Source organism: Triturus cristatus, chromosome 3_1 (assembly GCF_964204655.1).
Source record: "Triturus cristatus chromosome 3_1, aTriCri1.1, whole genome shotgun sequence".
NCBI lineage: Eukaryota > Metazoa > Chordata > Amphibia > Caudata > Salamandridae > Triturus > Triturus cristatus.
Genome location: NC_140583.1, coordinates 457,484,091 through 457,507,693, shown reverse-complemented (window position 1 = coordinate 457,507,693; position 23,603 = coordinate 457,484,091). Strand labels below are relative to the sequence as shown.

Genomic DNA, 23,603 nt, shown 5'->3' with positions numbered 1-23,603 from the left:
TACCCCCTTTGCTGTTCTTGAGCTGCTAGCGGCATGGGTAAGGCGAGACGTAACCTTATGAGGCCTGAAATGGGATGAGGACGCTGAGCACAGAATATCGCAATATGCAGACGCTATCCTAGTCTATTTAGCTTCCCCATACTCTTCGATCCACAACCTACTCCATATTTTTACCAATTTCGGGAAATACTCCGGCTATGCCATCAATTGGGCAAAATCAATACTTTTTGTTATTCACGGCCCCACGCCTAAACTACCTACAGGATGTAATGTGGAGGTGACCAGGGATGGCTTTAGATACCTGGTGATCTTCATCACCCCAGACCCAAAAAAAGTTTATGACAAAAATCTTGCCGCCCCCTTGCAAAGATTTAAAGAAGGCGTCAAACATTGGCGATCACTGCCATTGTCGTTATTAGGTTGGGCGGCCCTGTTTAAAATGCTAGCATTGCCACGGTTCCTCTATCCACTCCAAAATTGCCCATACCCTATCCCTGACTTGTATTTTCTCAGTGTGGAGGCGGAGGTTCAGACACTGTTGTGGGATGGAGGGATGCCACGTATTGCCCTAGGGAAACTGACAAAGAGCTGGTACGATGGAGGCATTGCACTCCCAGACCTACGCCTTTATTATTGGGCGTCGCAATTAGTGGCAACTAACCACTGGTTATACAGCTCCCCATCGAACCCGGCGTACTGTCTAGAGCGATATCAGACTGGGCGAGAGGGCTACCTAGGAGCCCTATACACCAAACCCAGTGAACGGAGGAACCTGGGTCCAATGGCTCATACAACCTCCATTTGGCAGTTAGCTAACAAACGTTTGGGTTGGCAGGGGAGGTTAACGAAAGCTACACCTCTATGGTCATCTCAGCAACTGGGATTGTTGTGCTATCAAGCAGGGTTTGACAGATGGGATATGATAGGGATCTCCACTGTTGGGGACCTCCTACAGAAAGGGAAATTACTAACATTTAAGGAATTACAAGTGAAACACGAACTGGCACCCAAAGAAATCTTCTGATATTTACAAATCTGACATGCGCTTAATACAGCCCTAACCGACCTGACGACTGCCCCTTGCACGCCCCCTCTGGAGGATCGACTTCTGTCTGACCCCCTCCTGACTAAGGCCATTTCCCTTAGATACCGCAAGCTGTGTAATAACTCACCAGACCCAGGGGCGGCTCTAGGCTCATGGTGGCCCTGTGCAGGGAGCGCAGGTAGGGGGCCCCGGAAGAGGGGGTCCGGGCGGGGCGGAGCTCAGGAAGGTGTTTTAATAAAACGTCCAGAAAAGGCGTTAGATGACTAGTAACATGGTAACAGAAAAACAGAAAAACGACGTTTACTTTTTGAGTGCTCATCACTTGGATACTTTGTTTTAGAATCTGGGTCTCTGGAGGGACCCCTTTCAACAAGAAAAACACGTTGCGCGTCCGTAAGAGAGTTCGGCCACAAAGTAGGATCCCTCCAATCACATAAATCATATTCAGAACACGGGTCTGTAACAAGGTCTTGCTCTTTGGCTTCCTTTTCAATACCAGCATCATCCGTCTGTAAACTCTGAACCTCCTTCAGCATGCCAGATGTTGATGGACCGATGAATGATGTTTGAGTTTCTCTGTCTGAGGGTCTTTTGTAATAATCCTCTTCCTGAGTTGGTAATTGCTGCATGTTTGTATCAATTTCAGAGTCACCTTGTTCATTTTCATTGGTCTGCTCATGAGTATCATTCTGCTCATGGATATCATCATTTTTTTGTTCTTCTTTATGGTCGTCAGCACCTGTTTTACCTAGTGCATCAGCAGTACTCTGGCCAGAGGATTCTCCTTCTTTAGGTTTCCCTTGGGTGATAAAGTTCAGGATTGCTCCTTCCTGTGACACTACGAAAGCCTGCTGAGCCACCTTTCTCTTTCGTTTCGAATAACCAGATTTGTGTACTCGAATTCTCTTCATTTTGCTTGCAATGCCGCGGGCAAGGCTAGCAGTGGGTAGGGAAAAAAAGAAGACAATCAGCAGTGGCGGCTGCTGAAAGATTTTGATGTGTCATTTTTATTTTCTTGCAAAAACAACAGTTGATGGACAGAATGCAGAACAATGTCATACATTCACCCCAGTACAGAGATCTGGGCCTAAATCCATCGTTTTTTTGCTCACCACACCACCCCAGTTCAGACGTGGCCATATGCAAATCAGCCTTGACCCTGTGCCTCATGGTAACAGTCCAGCCCGAACTGCCAAGCCATGTCTTCCCTGGACTACACAATGAAGGACCAGCATACCTTAATGAACGAGTGAAGTTCCACCAACCTACCAGGAAAATATGTTCCAGAACCATCTCCCTAGCAGCCACCCAATGCAGCCGCTGATAAAACAGTGGAGGCCGCTACTTTTCCCACCTGGCAGTGAAGACCTGAAAACCCTCCCCCTGCACCTCAGCCTCACCATCGCTCCGGCAGTTCAGGAAGGACCACAAGACCTCGCTGTTCAACCAACAAGCAGCATGATCCAGCAGCATGAATCCCACACCGCCTCGAGACCCTTATGTGTGAAGCAGCTGAGCTTTACAAACCCTGACTGATTGATAGTAATTACCCTTCCCACTTGACACATTATGAGGACTAGCCACATATGGAAGGTTTATTTGAAGAGTGTTATAAAACTATAGGGTAGATCATGTGACTTGGCATACAAGGTCTGTTTTCTCAGTCCACTGAGAACAGTAGAGCCTGGAGAATAGTTCATGATCTATTTGGGAAGTGACCTTAGCAGGAAGAGAGTAAGCTACCTTGAAATCATGGCACACAGAGACCTGTCTCAGTACGTCACTAACTGATCCTGAAGACAGCCTACAGGTAACTAAAGACTCGTCCACTTTACCACATTGTCAAAAGACAAAATACAATATATTTAATTAAGGTTTCTTGTATAGTGCCATATTCCAGCAACCAGTTCTGCTCGCTTTCAGAGCACCTATTAAACAAGGATTAATTACAGTGAGTCCTAAGGCTATGAAAAGGCACTAGAGGTTCACTGAAGCAAAATTAATGTGCAAGGAACATCCAGTCAGGAGACAACTTTCAAGCAGACGTACGAATCACTAGCACAGCGTACCAACGACCCCATGGGCCGTGGCATAAGCAAGGAAAATGGCCCCTTTGGCTGCTGCTCAGGAAGTAAAATATAGCAATTATCAGGGTTCAATGGGCCCCTGAGGGTTTTGGGTCTCAGTACCACTGTACTTGCTGAACCAATGGTAACTATGCCCCTAGTATGGACAGAGAAGGCTGCTTCACCAATTGCAAACTGAGGACTAGTTAAACTAGTTTTCTCTGCTAGTCACATGACAAGCACTGGAATGTAATTAAAGAAATGATCAAGAAGCCAGTCTCCTACCAAGGTCTCTGCAAAAGGGCATTAGATTGAGTTAACATGGGTAGGCACTGCCATCCTATTCCAGGCGTCCATCCATAGGTGCTTGCATTTCATGTCTGCCTCAACACCATATAAACAGACATAACCAAATGCCAAGTACATTCGAGCACTCGATGTTTTAAAAGATTTGTGCAGGCAGATCCACTCATTAGATCACAAGTATCAGCTTCATACTCTGTTTTCATGATTGTTGATAAGTAATTGTAATCATTTTAATGAATCCTTAACATTACGTCTAACACCTCGTACCCTGCTCTCCTCTTCCCCCAATACGACCGTGCCTCCCAAGTTACACCTCCAAAAGTCACCATGCCTCCCCTCAGCCACAAGTAAACACCGCCCCTGCACTCCTGACTCACTCTTCCCTCAACATACAGCGCCGATCTGTACCACTCCCTACCCCTGGCGCACGAAGACCACCTCTCCGACCTGCGCCCTCTCAGAGATGAATCGTGAGAGAGAGGCTCTCTCTCACAATTCATCATGCCCTCCCTTCCCATGACCACCAGAATACCTCCAGCTCGCCACCTAACATGGCTTACCTCCACCCAGACCCAAAGCACACACCATCTACAATAACATCCTCACCCAACCTTCCCCACGCCCCCGGCTCCTCACCCCCACGGGCTGGGATACATTCCTACGCCTGATCTGCCCTCCTCCCCAGGGCTCCCCACACCCTCGTCCAATGGCTCACCTTCCCTCGGGTTCACTCTGCAGTGGCACACGCTGACCTCCTCACTCCCCCTCCCCATGCCCTGACCCTCGGGCTGCTCACCTCGCAGCTGGCACCAAGGTTGCACACTGGCATGCTATCCTCTGCAAGGCGGCCTTTCTTGCCCAGGGTCTCTAGGCGCGCCGGTGCATGGCCTCGGCCGGTCTCAGTGCTGCTCGCTGCACGCCGGGCACGGGTGCTGCCACCCCTCCTGCCGCCAGTGATGCGTGGTGCTTCTGTAACCCCTTCGCTGCAGGACTCGCGGGCACTGCGCATGCACGCGCATGCGAGCCTCCGGAGGTGCCAGAACTGGACTATTAAAACAAGCTCGATTCTCCTGGAAAAAAAGTTCTAAACAAGCACAAGACCTACCAGAAGAGCCCGAAACAAGGCCGACCCCACACAAAGACGAGACTGGGTTAGAAAGGAAAAGAGTATAAGAACAACCATTTAGCGTGCATCACATTGGATTTAGCACGCCTCAGTCGTTCATGCGCCAAATCCCTGCCAGGGGCCGCCACAAATATGTATTGTATCCGATTCCTCGTGGTGGCCCCTGGGGGGTTTGGTGGCCCTGTGCAGGTGCACAGCTTGCACATGCCTAAGGCCGCCCCTGCCAGACCCCTTCCTGACCCTTAGAAACCGATGGCAATTAGATTTAGGACAACTCGATGACGAGGACTGGCAGACCGCCTTGATGTCCCCTAGAGAGGCTGCCATTAACCAACGCTCTCGACTGATTCAACTGAAGGTCCTCCATAGAACATACCTCACCGGGGTGACGTTGGCCAAGATAGGGACTCGACAGGATTCGCTTTGCTTGAGAGGGTGTAACCAAGTTGCCACATTTTATCACATACTATGAGATTGCCCCTACATACGGTACATTTGGGAGCGAGCTACAACCAAGATGCAAGAAGCATTGGGAAAACCACTTGAGTTGACACCCCCATTGGGAATCCTGAACATTTGGGAGGCAACTGACCTCACGGACATAGAACAACAGTTCACCACCCTGGGGTACACTCTGGTTAAAAGAGCCATCGCTATGAAATGGGAGACAGCAGACAAGCCGTTGCTAATTGGATGGGTGGCGGAAATGGACAAATGTATGGTAGCTGAAAAAGAAATCTACAAAAATAGAGGATGCCCTAAGAAATGGGATAAAAAGTGGGGGGCCTGGAATGCCTATCGGGGGGAACTGTGCATCTCGCCAACTGTGGAGCTTGAACTGTCAGCAAGACGAAACACTGGATTGTAATATTTGCTTGTGTTGTAGCATATACAACAGCATTTTTCTCTTTCATACTACAAGTGTATTTGATAAGATCTGTATGTGACTATTGTTATGTTACCAATAAAATTGTATCAAAAAAAAAAAAAAAGATTACTGGTCACTAAGAGCAAGAGGAGAGAGATACGGGAGAGCGTTTTGTGTGCTGCTGAACCAGGAGTGTATTCCCTGTCTTGGAGTTACCAGATGCCACAAACATCACACAAGCCCAGTGATTTAGCCCAGCTCGTGAATTGTTTAGCTCTATGCAGATGACCTACCCAAGGATGATTAGGTGAGGTTTTGAAGTCACCTCCAACAATGGTAACCCCGTGGGGGAAGTTTAAGATGGTGAACTCAATGCAGGAGTGGACATCTGGGGCAGCATGTAGACACTCAGGAGATTATACTGTTTCCTCTCAGGTAGACCTTCCACTCCCTCAAATCTACCCTTGGGATCACAGTGGTTGCAGTCACTGTTAGGTTAAGCCCCTGTGCTGAAGTATAACTACTCCACTGGAGCCCCTTGCAAGCCCTGAGCGAAAGCCCATATTGTACCCAAAGGGGCGTGGAAAGGGACAACTCGACCCCATCAGGTGAGTTTCTTGCAACATGAGGATTGATGGTTGGGTGTGTTTGCATAGGACAGCGGTCCTCTTAATGTGATCTTGTAAGACATTTACATTCCAGGACATAATCGAAAGAGCTGTCTTGTGGGATGCATGGAGTGGGCACTACAATAACTCCCTGGTGTGTCGCCCCCTGGGCAGTTGCTGGGAAAGGCGAAGGAGATTGCCCAACGGACTTGGGATCGTCTGTGACCTCTCGTATTTGTCTAGAGTACCCAGTGTATGCATCAAACAATAACCAACATTAACTATACAAACGCCCTTTCACACCCACCAATCCCCCTTCCCCACAACAACTAAATATAACTACATAGGTGATTGGTTTTAAGTAGGGGCCAAACCAACAGTACTCTTAAGGCAACTTAGATCCAATGGAGTTGGTGCAGTTTACAGCCTTAAATGCCTAAACAGTTGCATAATGAGCCCCTTGGCCATACCCATCCTGAGAGTACTAAAGGCTAAATTGCTACCATCACTAAACTATGGCCACCGAGGTTTCCCAGGTGCATTGGCCTAGCCTCTGGATTCCATCCAATGTCCTGCTTACACCAAGTATTAGGCACGTATGCTAGTTGCAAAATTCTATATATATATGCCTAAAATAACAGTCTTTAATCCATTAAGAGCAAGAGCAGGCAAGAGTAGATCTTGCAGGCTGTGCAAATACTGCAACAAATCTATGTACCATCTGCTGTGCTGCTGCCCACAAATTAAATAACAAACGTAAACACCTGACAGTCCCTCCACTATTGGCCCACAGGTTAGGCACCTGCAAAGCGGCAAAGGAACTGTGATTCTCTCAATCAGCTCCTGCGATCCTAGCAAGGTTTTGGATTTTCACTGATGCCACATGTTCAGCACTGTATTTCTTGACAAGACCCAACGGTTAAGCCATCAATTGGCCTCCGACAAGCAAACTTTGCATGCCAACAGCAGGTCCAACTAGCCAATCTGTGAAGACTGAAAAGCCAGCTTAAAAACTCAATGACTGTTGAGGCCTCTCCCTGACGAACATCCAATTAGCTTTGTATCCTTCCCTAGCGCGCTGACAAGCATGAGCATTTTCTCAACATGGACTGCTTAGGAAACACAACCAATCACACATTGAATCTTTTAACTTACTTTTAAACAGAGTTGTTGTACTGTTAAGATACAATATACCCCCATATGACCTATGGCACTACTGTACTGTAAAGCACAAGCACTTCCCCAATCTAGATAGTTTAGGGCACACAGAATACTACATATTGAACTTTTGAACCTATTTCAGAGTTGTCGTACTGCCAATATACGACATGTACAATGTACATAACGTTGTCGCCTATAGCTATGTAATCCTGTATGACGTTGTTATAATAAAATATATAGCTTTCTGCCATTTTCCAATTTTAATGCATTTTGATATTAGTCACTAATTTTAGAACAACCTGCAAGTGCACTTGGTCTCTGCAGTTTAAGCTTTTTATCATGTAATGATTTTAAGTAATCGATCATGAATGAAGACTAAAGTGCTTCTATTTTTACATGGTGGTTTAGAAGGAGGCTTTGTCAGTCGCCTTCTTGCGGTTGTAGTGATCGGATATTAAAACCCTTCTGCGGAGATTATCCACTGAGACCTTAGCTAAAAGTTTATTCAGAGGTTTTTCTTTATTGAGTTTATTGAGATCAAATGTAAGGATGTTGACTTCTGCTTGGGAGCTCTCTCTTGTTTTGCCAGTCATCCAGTCTCTGCCACTTGAACCCTTTGTAAAATATTTTGTCCCTCAAGGTCTTATTTTAGTAGCCATGATCAGTGCAAGGAAGCCTGGGGAATTGGGCTCTTTTGCTGGCTTCCCCCCATATCTGAATGTGTTTGAGGATCAGATGTGCCTAGATGTTATTCTCTAAATTGACTCAGCTATTCACAGATATTAAGGGGTGACCCTTCATCTCTCTGATTAAACCTATCATTTGAGCAGACTGAAGGGTTACAAACAGTTGATGTAGTAGGTGCTGTTAACAATTCTATTCACAGGTCCACTGAGTATAGATGTACAACAGGCGGCTAATAGAACAAGTTACTTATCTATCTAGCCGCAGATTCTTTATTTTAAAATATTTCCCAGGTGTCACACTGGATCCAGAAACTTTTCAAGCAGTATCCCTGTGCGCCGGTAGGTGGTGTCGGTGTGCTCAGAGTCGGCGCAGCCCGCGCCACAAGTGATGTTTGTGAGCCTATATGGGCACCACCCCAGCGCAGTGACATCAGTTATTTTTCTCAACATTTATGTGCCAAAAGCATGGAGCACCAAGTCTACTAATGTAGCAGTGTGCCGGCACTGGGGACCTCAAAAGGATCTCCCGACACAGAGAAATTCTTTCACAGAGAAGGGAGGATGGGTGTCAAGAATCCCTGTCATGCGAGGGGAGGAAAACGGTAACCAGCGAAAACGGACTACATCTCCCAGGATGCTTAGCGGTTGAGAGGTTATGTAAACAGGAGAGCTGTTACATAACTCAAGGAAAACACGCCCTTATGTAAACAGGAGAGCTGTTACATAACTCAAGGAAAACACGCCCTTATGTAAACAGGAGAGCTGTTACATAACTCAAGGAAAACACGCTCTTATGTAAACAGGAGAGCTGTTACATAACTCAAGGAAAACAACGCCCTATAAAGGGAGGAACCGGGAGGTACAACGCTGTCGGATATTGTGTTTACACCGACGTACCTGCTTAGTGAAGAGCAGTGTTCCGGAGTGGTGCTCCAGTAAGGCGAGAACGGAGGTAGGTCGAGTCGTTACTCCCTGGGCCGTGTCTTGCCCCATCGTCACCTGTGAAGGACCCGGAAGCTCTACCGGATAACCATTGAGCTTCGCTTTTTGACTCGGCTGAGTCAAAGCGCAGTGGCGCTTTTGCTGGTTGGAGTCGTAACTCCCAGCCCGACCAGAGATACAGGGACTGCCAGCTGTAACGCACACCAGGAGGTGTTTGCCGCGTTACAGACTCGGAAGTCCACAGGATCGATCGAGCGGCTGCTCTCGGTTCAGTCTTCTTTGCTTGTGATTGGGGTATCGGTGACGCATCACCAGGAGGTGACTCCGCGTCCCGGTGCAGTCTGAGGAAGAGGTTGAGCGGCTGCTCCCTTCAGGTAGAGACCCCGGCTGGGTGTTTCCCTGACTCCTCGATTCTCCCCAACACTCTTCGTGCCCCTCACAGCCTACCGGTTGGCAGTGTCGGCCATTTCATTTCTGCCCTCTGTTGGCATACGCCGGGATCGGCGTATATGCAGAGGACGGTTAGGACCATCCGTGCTGTGGGCTGGTAACGTACTTAGCCTGGAGGATTCCAGTGACTATAACCTTTGTTTATTCCTTGTATTATTTTTGCCTTCATTAAAATAACTAAACCTTCACAAGTGGTTGCGTTCTCATTATCGTGTCTGTTAAACGATCCTGAGACGTTCAGGGCGTTACAATGGGTGAATCAGTAGGGAAGCTGCAGCTAGATAGTCTATATCAGATAAGACGTTACCAGAGTCTGCTAGAAACCTCTAGCCGCAGATTCCTTACCTAGAACAGATACCCAAGCAATGCTTCCTCGGAGGAGGGTCTGAGAACTGATTTAGACCAGGAAGTCCTGGAGGACTGAACGGGTAAAGTGTCTGTCACAACAGGCCTGCTTTGTAAACATGTGCAGATACCCCCACCTAGCAGCCTGACAGATGCCCAGGGCAGGGACTCAGCAAGCTAATACACTGATGGTAGCCTTAGCTCTAGTGGAATGAGCCTGCAAGCCCTCAAGGGATTGCTTCTTGGCCAGTGAATAGCAGATTTTAATGCAAAGCACAATCCATTGTGAGATGGGCCGTTTCTGCAAAGCCTTTTCTATTCTTCACCCTGACAAACCCAACAAAGAGTTGATCGTCCACTAGACATTCTTTTGTACGATCAATGTAGAAGAAAATGCTCTTTTTGGATCCAGATGGTAGTCTCTCCTCTTCTTTGGAAGGATGAAGTGGAGCAAAGAAGGAAGAGAGTGACAACCTTTGGTAAAAAGGAGGCACACGTTCTCAGAACCAGTCTTTCTTGGAAAAAAGGATATATAAGGAAGGTGGACGATGTTATGGCTACCAGAAAAGCTGTCTTGATGGTCAAATGGCAGAGTAAACAGACAGTTATCCATGGGCTCAAATTGCCAGCACATCAAGACTGTTTGGACTAAATTTAGGTCCAATTGGGGCATAATGAAGTACTTTGGGGGCGAACAGATGCTGGAGTACATTCAAGAAGAGAGTCAAAACGGGTTACTTAAACAGGAAGGGTTGAACCAAGAACCACAAGAGAGCCAAGATATACTTTAATGGTGCCTAAAGCAAAGCCTTGCTGGGCTAAAGAGAGAAAGAACAATAGCATATCGAATGAAGGTGTGGAAATGGGATCGGCCTGTTTTGAGGTGCACCATGCAACACATTTGTCACCCGGGAGGCGAATACTGTCTTAGTTGAGGGACACTTGGCTGCCAGAATAACATCAAAGACTTATGAAGGGATATCAAAAACTGTGAGAATAACATCAAAGACTTATGAAGGGATATCAAAAACTGTGAGCTGTGGCCGCTCACCTCCACCCATTAAGACAGAGCTTGCGCAGGTTCAGGTACAGGACCCTGCCCTGCTGCTGAGACAGAAGATCCTCCCAGAAGGGCAGCCTTTTCAAAGGACATATGCCCATACTTGGCAGTTCTGGATACCATTATTCTCGGTTTCCAATCCGGAGCCGCAATAATGACTTGGGCCCAGTCGTTCTTGAGAACTCTGGGCAGCAATAGTATTGGCGGAAAGACGTACAGGAGGCCTGAGCTGTGCTACAGACGAAAAGCGTCTTAAAGCGAGAGTCTCCTAGGGAACCCAGTGTGCAGAAGTGCTGACACTGCTCATTTTCGGAAGTGGCAAATAGGTCTAACCAAGGTTCTCCCCATTCTCGGAGACCTTGCACCACCTCCGGATGGAGACACCATTCATGATTTGCTAGGCAGAGACAGCTGATTTTGTCCGCTCTTGCATTCAGTGAGTCTGCCAGATGATGAAGCACAAGGAAAATGTCCTGACATTCTAGCCATATCTGGAGACACATAGTGTAGGACCCCGCCCCGCTCATTGCAATCCGACACGTCAGTGGTGTTATTCCTGAAACCTGCATAGCCTCCCTCTGGTGGAAGGAAGGAATACTTTCAATGCCAGTCGAATTGCTCTCGGCTCCAACATATTTATGTGAAGCTGAGCCTCCAACAGAGACCAGAGTCCTATGATCTACCCCTATCCCAGATGGCTGCCCCAGACCAGGAGTGACGCATCTGTCACTAGAGTCAGCTCTGGGAAGGGTCGGGAGATGTCGCTACCACTGACCCAATCTCAGTTTGTTAGTCACTACTGCAGGTCTTTTGAAGTTCACTCCGATATCTGGACCTGGTCGGAGAGGTTCCCCTGATGCCCACTGGGACTTCTGGTCCCACTGCAGAGCCCACATATGCCAATGTTCATGTTTCACCCTGGACTTGCCATCTGAAGGATAGGCTAGAGCCTGCACTGTATCCAGAACAGCTCTGATGAAAGGGAGAATCTAAGAGGAAGGCAGGTGTGACTTTGGTACGTTGATAATGAACAACAGTAGTCTGGAGGTGGGAGACGACTGCCTGGGGCAAGCCTGTCTTCAAGAGCAAATTGTTGAGGTAGTGGAAGACAGGAAACTGTAATCACCACAGATGTGCTGCAACCTCCATGATCATCTTAGTGAACGCGCGAGTAGCAGTGGCAGGCCTGGGATATGTTTAAAAGGCTATTTAATTGGGTGGCTTAATCAGTGCTGCAGGCCCACTAGTAGCATTTAATTTACTGGGTATGTGAGCTTCTACCAAACATCTAAAAAAGGTCAATCAAAAAGTTACTGGGGGTAGCTCTCTTTGCACTGATTGGCACAAAAAGAAAATAACTGCAGGCAGCATGCACATCGCTTCCAGCGCGGATGACAATAAAACGTGGAGCCAACCGTCACCACCTGCCAGTGCACAGGGGTACTTGAATGGTTTCCAGGTCCAGTCTAAACCCTTGGGGAATATTGTAAAGTAAGAAATCTGCAGCTAGAAGTCTCAATCAGATACTTTTGGCACAGCTGAGAGCGGTTGCAAATCTTTCAGAGTTACTTTAAATCAATTGATAGAGATGGTCATGTACTCTTATTATTTGGCTGGAAAGGATATTCTATTCCTCGACAGAGTAGGGTGGGGCCTCCACTCCTTATATCGGCAAGGCTGATACACAGGCTAATCCACCTATTTTCCTCAAACAATACAGACTAGAAGTGGCTCAAGGAACTCAATTAGCTTTTGGCACAAGTGTTCTGTTGAATAGTGCTGTACCTTAATTGTTAGATTCCAGTTTTTGGAGTGATATATTTATTAATAGTTGAAGAATTCCTCATTTTTCTGTTGACAGAATGGAATGAGGAACTTACCACTCAGTGTTTACTGGTAAACGTCATTATTATTCTCTCTTCTTCATCGCAGTACTTGTGTTCTCAACTGCATACATTTTTAAGTGCAAGATACGACCCAACATAATTTTCCTCTTCCATATCCCAACTGCTGGGCAAACTCCAATTGGACTTATACATTTTTAAGCCTTTTTGACTTCTGGCTTTACATTTTTACGATTTTATACATCACTTTGGTAGCTTATCCTGTATACTTGCATACATCATATTTATAAACTTACTGTTTCAGTAATTTTTTTCTTTTTGTTGCTTATTTCCTTCCATATGTTGCAGTTCAAGAGGTTATTTACATTGTATTTGTGCCACTGTAATCCTAGTTCTTTATCAATTGGCCCAAAACGTTAATTAAAATAATAACTACTGAAATTTAGAAGAAAATAAAAATGTTATCAAGACCCTGTAAAAGAGCTCTACTAATTTCTCCATAAATAAAAATACATTTACACTATTGGCTAGAAGCTTATGATTGAATTAGTTTCAGTTTATTGATCTATATCTTACCATGTTCAACTTACCTTTACTCTTTCTTTACACAGAAAATAGGAAGTGGCTTGAAGAACATCAGCAGAATGTGTAGAATTATGATAGGTGTTTGTTGAATGATAATTTGATTCAATAACATGTAACCAAGACCTTAGGGTTGATTCGGAACACTTCAAAAATTCACAGACTCCAAATTGAGCAAATATTTTAAGACCAAGATAGACTAAAGGCCTACATGGAAAAAAGAAACAAGTCTATGTTTATACAATAGAAAGGCGGTGATTAGAAAAAAAGTAAAAAATATACATGCACATTTTATTTTATGACCTATATGTCATCATATCACCCTTACAGGAACATGGAATATATAATCATTTAAAAGCCTTAATTTAGACAGCAAAAAATATATTAAAATATAATGCCAAATCTAATCAAACCATCTCTAAAGAAATATCAACATAATTTGTGCTTAATATCAAACTTTCATTTTCGGCGAACCACTATATTCTACTGTCAAGATTTAGGCTGTGGAGGCTTCTGATACAGCTCACAAAATAATAATATCTATATTTTTTTTATAAATGTGCACAAAGAAATTCAATGCAATCCTGTCAGGCTAATTCAATAAAGACTTTGGCCCTGTAGCACAAAGATTAATTGAGACAAGCCCATTTTGCAAAATCCAGTCATTTACAGAAATGATAACGTTGCATGCAATTTACAAACTGCCTTTGATAAATTTACAAAATCACTCAAAGTCACCAACTCATGAATTCACAACATTAATTTGTACATTCTTTAACAAAAAAATAACAACATTGCATATTAAGAGCTGGTGGCCTCATTGACAAACATAAAAAAGGTCCAAACCAACAACAATCCACATCAGTCGTGATAGAAATGCCCACCAGGGGCTGTTGACAATAAAAGGGCAAGCAGGAAGTGCAAAAAGATACACTGAGTATGAAGTGAACATCTGAGAGGAGCATTTGACTCAAGGCTACAATACATGTTTTTACACAACTGAACTGAAGGTACCTGAAAGCACCAAAAAACAATACAATCTGGCATGAAAAGCTATATACCTCATACACCTTGACATGGAAAAATCTCAACAAAGGATGTATGAATTCAGACGCTCTACCAAGGCGATTTGTAACATCAATTTAACTAAAGATAGGGAAGGTCGAGGTGGAGAGCCATCAAATAAAATTTCCCTACTACTCATGCTTAGTGCAAAGTAGTGGCCTGCAACTAGACAACAATGCTATTATTTATATGACAACAAACACACAATCTTCCAACAGAAAATTTCAGACACGCCAATTTGCATACATCTAAGACAACAAAGATATGCCCATACAGGCACTCTTTACGAGTTGGGCAGTAAAATTGTGCAATGATACTGTATCCAGAATTACCATTAGTGCAGGGTTAATCTGCCCATCTCTCAGATGATTCAATGTAGGATTCACTCTCCACAATAATCGAATATTCCCATTTGCTAATATTGCATGCATAAAATCATCAAAATATGTGAAATTAGAGAATGTGATGCCCCTGTAGGAAGTAATACTGCACCATGTAGACCATGGAAACGGTTTCCACCTTCATGGTATTATTTTTGTATTTGATGCAAAGAACACCACAAGGCAATCTCACAACCTGTTTCTGCTCCCAGCTCTCCTTAACCAGACAAGATGGACCCCAAACTGGATGCCCAAACAGAAGTTCAAATGGACTGTATCCAACCCCCTTTTGTGGAACCTCTCTGTAGGAAAAGAGAAGGCAGGGTAGTGGTAAACTTGTAAATTCCTCCACACTCTTTCCAGTAATATAACTAGACATGAAGTTTGTACCTCTATCTTAAGACCTTCTTAGGGAAACCCACTCTGGAAAAGACTCACAGAAGGGCCCTGGCCAACACAGGAGCTGTAGTGGTCCTAAAGGGAATAGCCTTCGGATACCTAGTGGCATGGTCCACCACCACTAGGATGTAACTATGTTCATATGCTGTTGGCGGGTTTAAGGGACCAACAATGTCTATCCCTACCCTCTCAAAGGAAACCCCAACCACTGGGAGTGGAATTGATGGGGCCTTTGTAGTGCCACCTGACTTACCACTGGCTTGGCTAGTGACACAGGAGCAACACAACTCCTTGGTGTCTTCAGACAAGTGGGGCCAGTAAAAATGAGGGACAAGCCTGTCCCAAGTCTTGCTTTGCCTAAGATGTCCTGCAAGGGGAATGTCATGTACCAGGGATAGAGGAAACCCCCTCAACTTCTGAGGTATTACCAACCTCCTGGTGGCACCAGACATGGGGTTTCTACACTCAGAGAACAGGAGCCCATATTCCCAAAAGATTCTATTGGACCAACTAACTTTCCCTGCCTCCTCAGCAGCAGCTTCAAGAGAGGCAGGATCTGTTCTCCAAACTCACCTGCCCTAGAAGGCCCCCCTACCCAAAGAACTCTGCCTGCTCATTCCCAAGTTCCTCAGGGGAAGTTCCTTTACAGGGACTGAGATCATCTACCTCAAGAGACTGACTCTCACTGGGAGTTTGGGAGGAGGATAAATCTTCACCCTTCCTACTCCTTCTCTTAGGAGCCAGCTCGTCCATCTTTTCAAGATCCAGTGCTCCGTCAGTGCTTTGCTGTTTGGCCTGAGCCCTTGTGACAACAAAGGCACTGGCAGAGATTCCCATCATCTCTGCATGTGTCCTGAACTCCACTTCAGACCAGCCTGAAGTTTCTAAATCATTGCCCAGCAGACAATCTACAGGTAGGTCCGGAGAAACCACAACTCTGTTAGGGCCAGTAACCCCTCTCCAACTGACATTCACAACAACCAAGGAGTAATCAGTCCTGACATTGCTGGCGTTGGTGACTTGGTACGGCTGACCAAGTATGATCTGTTCAGGGGACACAAGTTTCTCTGTCACCATAGTGACACTGGCACCTGTAAGCCATGGATTATTTTCCATTTATCTAAGATGTTGCCTTTACTTGCCCAAGTTAGTGGGACTTACAAGTAAAGTGGCAAGAGCCATGCCACTGTCACAGACAAGGACAGCCTGAGTGGGTGCTCTGACTAGGCCAAAACCAACTTCAGAACCTTTGGTTAACCCTACTAAACATTTGGGAGCTGTAATACCACTTGTACTAATGCTAGGAGGACTAGTTTCCTTAGGGGCAGTAGTAGTAGCTTCCATGGTGCTGGCCTTAGGACTACAGCACCCATTGGCCTTTGTCGTTTATCCTCACACAGGTAGCACCAAGGTTTCTTTTTAGAGTTGTTAGAGTTTTGGGACTCACCCCCAGAGGCGGGTTTTCAGGGCCCTTGAGAAGACTCCGTTTTGTCTTTACCCTTCTCCCCACTCTTCTCTTGGGCCTTAGAATAATCTTGCTTCTTCTGGTCACCTACACCACCATTGTTTGTCTGCTTAATCCTGGTACGTACCAGTTTGTCTGCTTCTTTCCCAATTTTTGTGGAGGGTAGATCAGAGTCCACCAGGTACTAGTGCAGTTGTTGATTCTGACAATTAAGGATGTGCTCCCTCATCAACAAATTCTACAATCCCTCATTCTCCTGTACCTTGCTTCCACAAAGCCAGCCTTCCAGAGCCTTAATGCACTGTCTTAAATGTGTGCCTTCTGTGCATCTCTGAATTTGAACCTGTACTGTTCAGTGGTCAAACCAAACCCATCTATGAGGGCACTCTTCAAGACTGAGTAATTATCAGCATCCTCTTCTCTGAAAAGGGAGGAGCTTGTCTCTACCCTTGTTAGCAACGGAAAGCCATGGGATAGCTGCCCACTGCCTTTGAGGGACCTTCTGAACCTTACAGACCCTCCCCAAAGCAGTGATCCATTTATGGATATCACCCCCCTCCTGGTAAGGAGGGACTATTCTGCTCAGGTTCCTGGTATCAAAAGATGGTTCCCTGACTCTAGGTACACTAGTGCTGCCACCATGGGACCCTAGTCCCAAATTATTCCTAGCCCTCTGGAATTTCAGGGTCTGTTTATCAAGGGTCAACTGTTCTTGCTTGAGTCTAACTCTCTCAACTTTGATCAGGTGGTATTTTCCCTCACTCTTGCTAGAGATGGAGGTCCCTATGGAATTAACAGAAGCAAAAGAATTGACAAAGGAGGACCTAGACCTCCCCTGAATTCTCTGCACCCTCCGTGGAGGAACAAAGGTGGACCTACCGCTAGGGACACCCTCTGTACTATCAGTTCTATTCCAGAGGGGATCAGAGTTTACCAGGGTGCAGTCATCAGAATCTTCCTGGTCATACTGAGAATTACGGTCACTGGGGCAACCACTCCTCACCCATCTTCTGGAGCATCCCCAACCACTTTGTCCTGCTCTGCTGGCCTATCAGGATTCTGGAGGTCATCTAGAGTAAGCAGCTCTAACAGGTGCTTAGTGGTGGGGTTACTACCGGTCTTTAACTTTCTAGAGGTACACAAGGTCCTCAGTTCCTGGGTTAGGACCTACTTGGTTCCATAACTAAAGACATGGTGACTATGTGTAGTGTGGTGTAGCACCTACCTACCCTAGTGAAAACTAAACGTATAAAGATTGGAGAAAGGGTTGTGCTAGACCAATCTAATAGTTCAGGACAACTTACCTCTTTTCAAAAATATTTTTATATGTGCCTAAAGGTAGTGATGGTTTTTCATTTAATCCCCACCTAGATTAGATGGTAAAACAGAGTAGGCTTAAATCCCAACCACTGCACACCAATGTAGGAGGGTGACTTAATATATGGCACACACTTGTTCAAATGAAGCACCTTGCACTAATACAGACAACCTTTATGGTGATTTTAGTGGTCTTAGACAGCCATAGAAAGCTCTCTAAGTGGTAACTGTGGAGCACAGCCTTCAGGCTTAGCGCAGACGGGGTGTTAAGCAGCGTGTTTTACCAGAACTAATCATGTAGTGTAGGTTAAATTAAAAAGAACCACACAGTTTAAATATAAAAATAGTTATATTTATTAGACACAATCACTAACACATTGGTATATCTCCTACCCGGAGATATCAACTCAATACACACAATATCTCAAATGGAAACAGGTAAGTAAGCACAAATACACAGTGGTCTCCAGGAGGAGACCAAACCAAAAATAGTTATCTTTATTATACACATTCACTAACTGTTGGAATTGGCCCTTTTTGCAGGGTCATCCCTGAACTTTTTGCTTTCCTCCTGTATTTTTTTCTGACCTGTTGGTGGTGGTTTTATGACTCTGGGCACTTTTCCACTGCTAATCAGTTCTAAAGTGCATATGCTCTCTATTGTAAATTGCTGTAATGGATTATTGACTCCATGATTGGCTTATTTGATTTGCTTGTCAGACCCTAGTACAGTGCACCATGTGTGTCCAGGGCCTGTAAATCAAATACTGCTGGTGGGCTTGCAGCACTGGTTTTGCCACCCACAGAAGCAGCTTGTAAAGTATATCTCAGGCCTGCCATTGCAGAGCCTGTGTGCAGTATGGTATTGCCATGTTGACTTGGTAAGTGCACCCACTTGCCAGTCCCTAAACATTATCTTTTTGACATGTTAGCCACCCTTAAGGTAGGCCCAAGGGCAGGGTGCATTGTATGTAAAAGGTAGGAGATGTCCTGATGTGTGTGGCATGTCCCGATAGTGAATTACAGCCATTTTCGTTTTTCACTATTGCAAGGCCCCCATAGGCCAGAATGGGCAGTTTGACTATAACATCTTATAATCCTAACTGACCCAGGGGACATGGTAGAAATTCGAGTTTAGTATGCCTGAACTCCGAATGATAAAATACATATTTTAGGGAAGTTGGTTTTAACATTCTGTGTTTGAAAATACCACTTTTAGAAAGTAGGTATTTTCTTGCCTAACTATCCAAGCCTGCCTCTGCTAGGTTGTGTATTCCATGTCTGGTTTCTGAGTGACAGGGGCTGGGGGGCTCCAGGAGACAGGGTGAGTCAGCACAAGGCTGAATAGACCTACCTGCATGAGGAGTGGTGGGAGGAGTAGTACATGGGCCTGAATAAGGCTGTGCCTGCCTTCCACAATGCTGGCTCCACCTCATGTGGTGCGTCTGATGACCATGGAAGATGGAAGGTTGGAGAGTCACCCATCCATGGATACCCCAGGAACCAGGATGCCTAGAGCAGGGAAGCCGGGTGCATAGGTGCAAAGTGACGTTAGAAACCACCATAGACCACAATGGAGGACTTCAGTAAAGATGCCGCTGGCAAAGAAGGTGAAATAGTATGGTGGAATCCAAGGATGTATTCTTGAAGAGAAGTACCTGCAAGGAGAGGAAAAAGAGTCTATGCCACTCTGAAGTGACCAGGGGGCACGGAAGACCAATGACCACCGATGACAGAAGATGCAGCAGAGTTGACGGTGACCTTGTTGCTGCAGCTGTGAGGACAAGGCTATGCTGTGGAAGACCAGGAGCCGTTCACGAGGTGTCCGAAGTCGAGAACCAGGGGTTCGTTGTCCGGCGAAGCACCAACAAGCCTTGACAGCAGCAACAGACATGGAAAACAAAGAAGGTGCAGTGTCGAGTCCAGCAAGGTCAAGGGGACTCACCAAATGCAGGAGAGTCAGAGCAGGCTCTGAGCAAGCAGGTGAGCCTACGGAATCCAAAGAAAACCCTTCAGATGCAAGGGAGTGACTCCTTCACTCCAAGGGATATTACTTAGGGTGTCTTTGATGCCCACAGGCCTGGAGAAGAACCTGGATGAAGCACAGGCACAGATGACGCAGAAGACTGTCAGAACGACGAGACCAGGAGCAGCAGGAATCTTCCTTGATGCAGTCACGGTTCCAGGCGAATTCCAACAAAGTCCAAGGTGCCCAGACGGTTGAAGTTGAAGTGGTTTCGGATCTTAATCTTGTCCCATGACGAATCTGAAGAGGCATCCATAGGTAAGCCCTTAAGGGTATCTAAGGAAAGGGTTGGGACGAGTCAGGGAATCCTCCCAGAGGATGGGCTAGACAGAGGGGAGGATACTCCCATGTCCTTTGTCCAGTTTCATGCCAGGGTGGGAGCCAAGGGCTCCCTAAACTGGTTCCAACTGGAGTATGAAAGGAGAGCACCAAATGTGTCCTTCAAAGCAGCCTGGTGGCCCTAACAAGCGCCCCCACCGTAGCTCGATACACTAAGTCATGTCTGGGAGGTGGTCACACCTCCCTGTGACAACAAACCTATTGTTCTTCCTTCCCCTGCTCAAGCTCAGCTCAGCAGCAGGAGGGCAGAATCGTGTCTGGGGTTGGCAGCAGTACTAGCTTGCTGTTAGACCCTGAAAGGATGGAACTGGGAATACCTCCCTAGTCCTACATCCAACACTGGAATTTGTGTTGGAGTAGGCTTGCAACATGTTTGATTCCAAACATGACCGGTTTCAGTGCAGCCAATATATAGTTAGACATCTTGTAATTTACTTGATGTGCACTGTACAACACTTACAAAGCCTGGAGAATCGACTCCTGGGTTTCTAGGGGGTGTCCTGCTCATGGAGGGCATCCTCACACTGATAACATAGCACTCTGCCTTCAGGTTTGAAAGGCCTGCCTTAGGGGTGACTTATAGGTGTTGTGCAGTGACCTCAGATATAAGGAAACATATCTTTGGTGAGTGGTGCTAACACCAGCTCACACAGGCAGCAATGGAAGGCCTGTAGTCACAGTTTGAGTGGTCTTCCATGGGGGGCATAATACATGCTGTAGCCCATGGGAGACCCCTTGTGTACCTATGCCCTGGGTACCTCAGTACCATATACTAGGGACTTAGAAAGCTACACCGGTAGTCAATTGGGAAGGTAGCAAAGTAGTTACCTAGTCAAATTTAGGGAAAGAGCACAGTGACTAGGCCTAAAACAGAATAACACCAGCAAAAAGTGGGGGTAACCATGAAGGCATATCCTACTATCCTACACAGCCCCTTCAGACACCCATTTACAGTTGGAGACCTAAAGAGAGAGGGTTGGTCTGGCAGCTGCAAAAAAAACGGATAGAGCAAAAGGATAACCCTTGTGAGTATCCAACGCAGAGCCATGCTGGGCAAGGGTTAGAATGAATAGAAGAACAGTAGAAAGAGGGTCAATAGACCTTACTGTACAGTATGATACAAATTTATGCCAACTGCAGGCGTATACAGTCTTAGTGGACGGCTGCCCGGCCGCCAAAATAACGTTGCGTACTACAGGAGGAAGGTCAAAAGCCATCAACTGCCACCGCTTGTTGTCCATGCACGGAGGCAAAGAGTTGACAGGTTTGGGTGGAGGACCCTCCCCTGCTGCTGCGACAGAAGATCCTCCTGAAGGAGCAACCAGATCAGAAGATCCTTGCTCATTTTCAGAAGCTCTGGATACCAGACTCTCCTTGACCAGTCCGGAGCCACAAGAATGACTTTGGGCCCGGTCGTTCCTGATCTTCTTCAGAACCCTGGGCAGGAGTGGTATGGGTGGAAAGGCACACAGCAGGCCTGAGCTCCACTCGCAATGAAAGGTGTCACCGAGCGACAGCCGCCTTGGAAACTCCAGCGTGCAGTATTGCTAACACTGTGCATTCTGTTCGGAGGTGAATAGATCTAACTACGGAAATTCCCAGCGCTGAAAAAGACCTTGCGCCACCTCTGACTAGAGAAGCCATTCGTCATCCGCTAGGCATCGACAGCTGAGTTATTTCGCTCTGGCGTTCAGAAAACTTCTCAACAAAGGGTCCACGACCCCACCCTGCGCCCTGCTTGTTGCAGTACCACATGGCTTTGGTGTTGTCCGTAAATTCCTGCACTAACTTCCCCTTGACAGAGGTTAGAAATGCCTTCAATGCCAATCGAATCGCTCGAAGCTCCAAAAAATTCATGTGTAGTCCCGACTCTGCCGGAGACCAGTGTACCCTATCTCCACCTCTCCCAGATGGCCAAGTATTTCCTAATACTTGTAATAAATAGGGATAGCAGGTTAGGTGCTAGTTCTTTGTAGGGTTCCACTGTCTACGATTGTACGATGCAGAGTAGGCGATGTTGCAATTACAGCATCTATTGCTACTACCTCTATCTCAACCCAATTGATGCCCACAGATGCCATCAGGAAGGTGTTGCACCAAATCCGGGATGCGCATAGTTTGCACATCTGCATAGAGGTGTCGTAAAGAACAGCAATTAATATCACTTATGAACTGTGATCCTTGATCCGTGGTAGGTTAACATCAAAAGGTATTGTACTAAGGAATTTAATCTGTGAAAGCTCCACTTGGTGCACAATGATTTTGTGTTATTAAAAGACAAGATATATGAATTCAGCTGTTGTTATTAATGTGTACCACTGCTTGCATTCAACAATATTATGTGAAAGCATGCTATTGAGTCAAATCAAATGCACAGTTCATGCATAATCTTTCTCGTTACTTCAAACAAGTCCCTCAGTATGCTGTCGCTCAGAAATACCTTTTTCAATGACAGGGGACACTTCGGCGTACAACTGAACTTCCTACCCAAGTATTCTTAAGTACAGAAAGGATGCATCCATCATCGCTTAACTAAGGAAATAGAGAAGGGGTTTCTAATTTTTGCAGTTCAAAACCGATAGGCAGAGAAATAAAAGCAGGCTTTTGCTATGTGGGTTAGATATTCATTATCTCTCCACATTTCTATTATTTGCCATTGCTAACATTTACTATAATAGCCTTTTTTCTATTAGAGTCTAACGCCCTCATTATGATGTCGGTCGGACGGCACTCGACGGTCTGCCTGTTGTGGTCTGACCAACATCTAGTGCTGCAAGCAGCATGCAGAGGGACCGACCACCAGGCTCAAGGAGCCCGTCAGACCATCGATCGGAAAGTAATTCCCTACAATGCGGCAGTGTCTGCTTAGGCACCACCATAGAGATTACAATTCCTCTTTCAGAAAGCCGTTCTATGGGGATCCGAATGCCATAGAAAGGCAGTCGGTAACAGACTTTGGGGGCCCCCAGCAAGGCCCCTGTCCCCCCCCCACGGACTCCGCTATGAGGCCTGGGGGGCACATCCGTGCATCGTGGGGTGGCACCAGTTTGGGAGCAAGACGCACAGCGGGCAGAGTCCAGTTGGAGAGTTCAAGGTGGTCTGTCCCCTAGGCTCCGATCAGGAGGCCAGCCAACTAGCCATTGGAGTCACTCTTGTGCTTCTGGGTTTAAGATGTAGGTCCAGTCGTATACTCGGGCAGCAGAGTAGCATGGCAGCACAGTAGCACTATTCCTTGTAGCAAAGCAGTCCTTCGGAGTCATCCACTGGTCTAGATGTGAACTGTTGAGTTGGGTCTGGGGGTCCAACATATATACTTGCTGCCAGCTTTGAAGAAGGAGAAGGCTCTGGTGGTTCCACCGCCAGGGGTGTTTGGAATTTCCTGCCTCTCTGCCCTGGCCTTAGCTTCTCTAGATGCACAATAGACTGGTATGAAACCCTTTGTAAGTCTGCTGAAGTAGAGCCTTTGTGATGTGCAAGGGTAGTGGGTGACAGCTCCTTCCCCCTATCAATTCAGAGATGGCCC

The 23,603-nt window shown here is 46.2% G+C and overlaps 1 protein-coding gene across 6 annotated transcripts in view; it reads right to left on the bottom strand.

The window, feature by feature from the left end:
• Positions 1 to 23,603, bottom strand: part of PDE8A (phosphodiesterase 8A) — a 2,267,087-nt gene that overhangs the window by 260,396 nt on the left and 1,983,088 nt on the right. For all 6 annotated transcript variants that reach the window (XM_085644266.1, XM_085644269.1, XM_085644268.1 and 3 more), the window contains one exon: positions 13,098 to 13,296. In XM_085644266.1, coding sequence (XP_085500392.1) covers positions 13,098 to 13,296 — 199 coding nt within the window. The remainder of the gene's footprint in view (positions 1 to 13,097; positions 13,297 to 23,603) is intronic.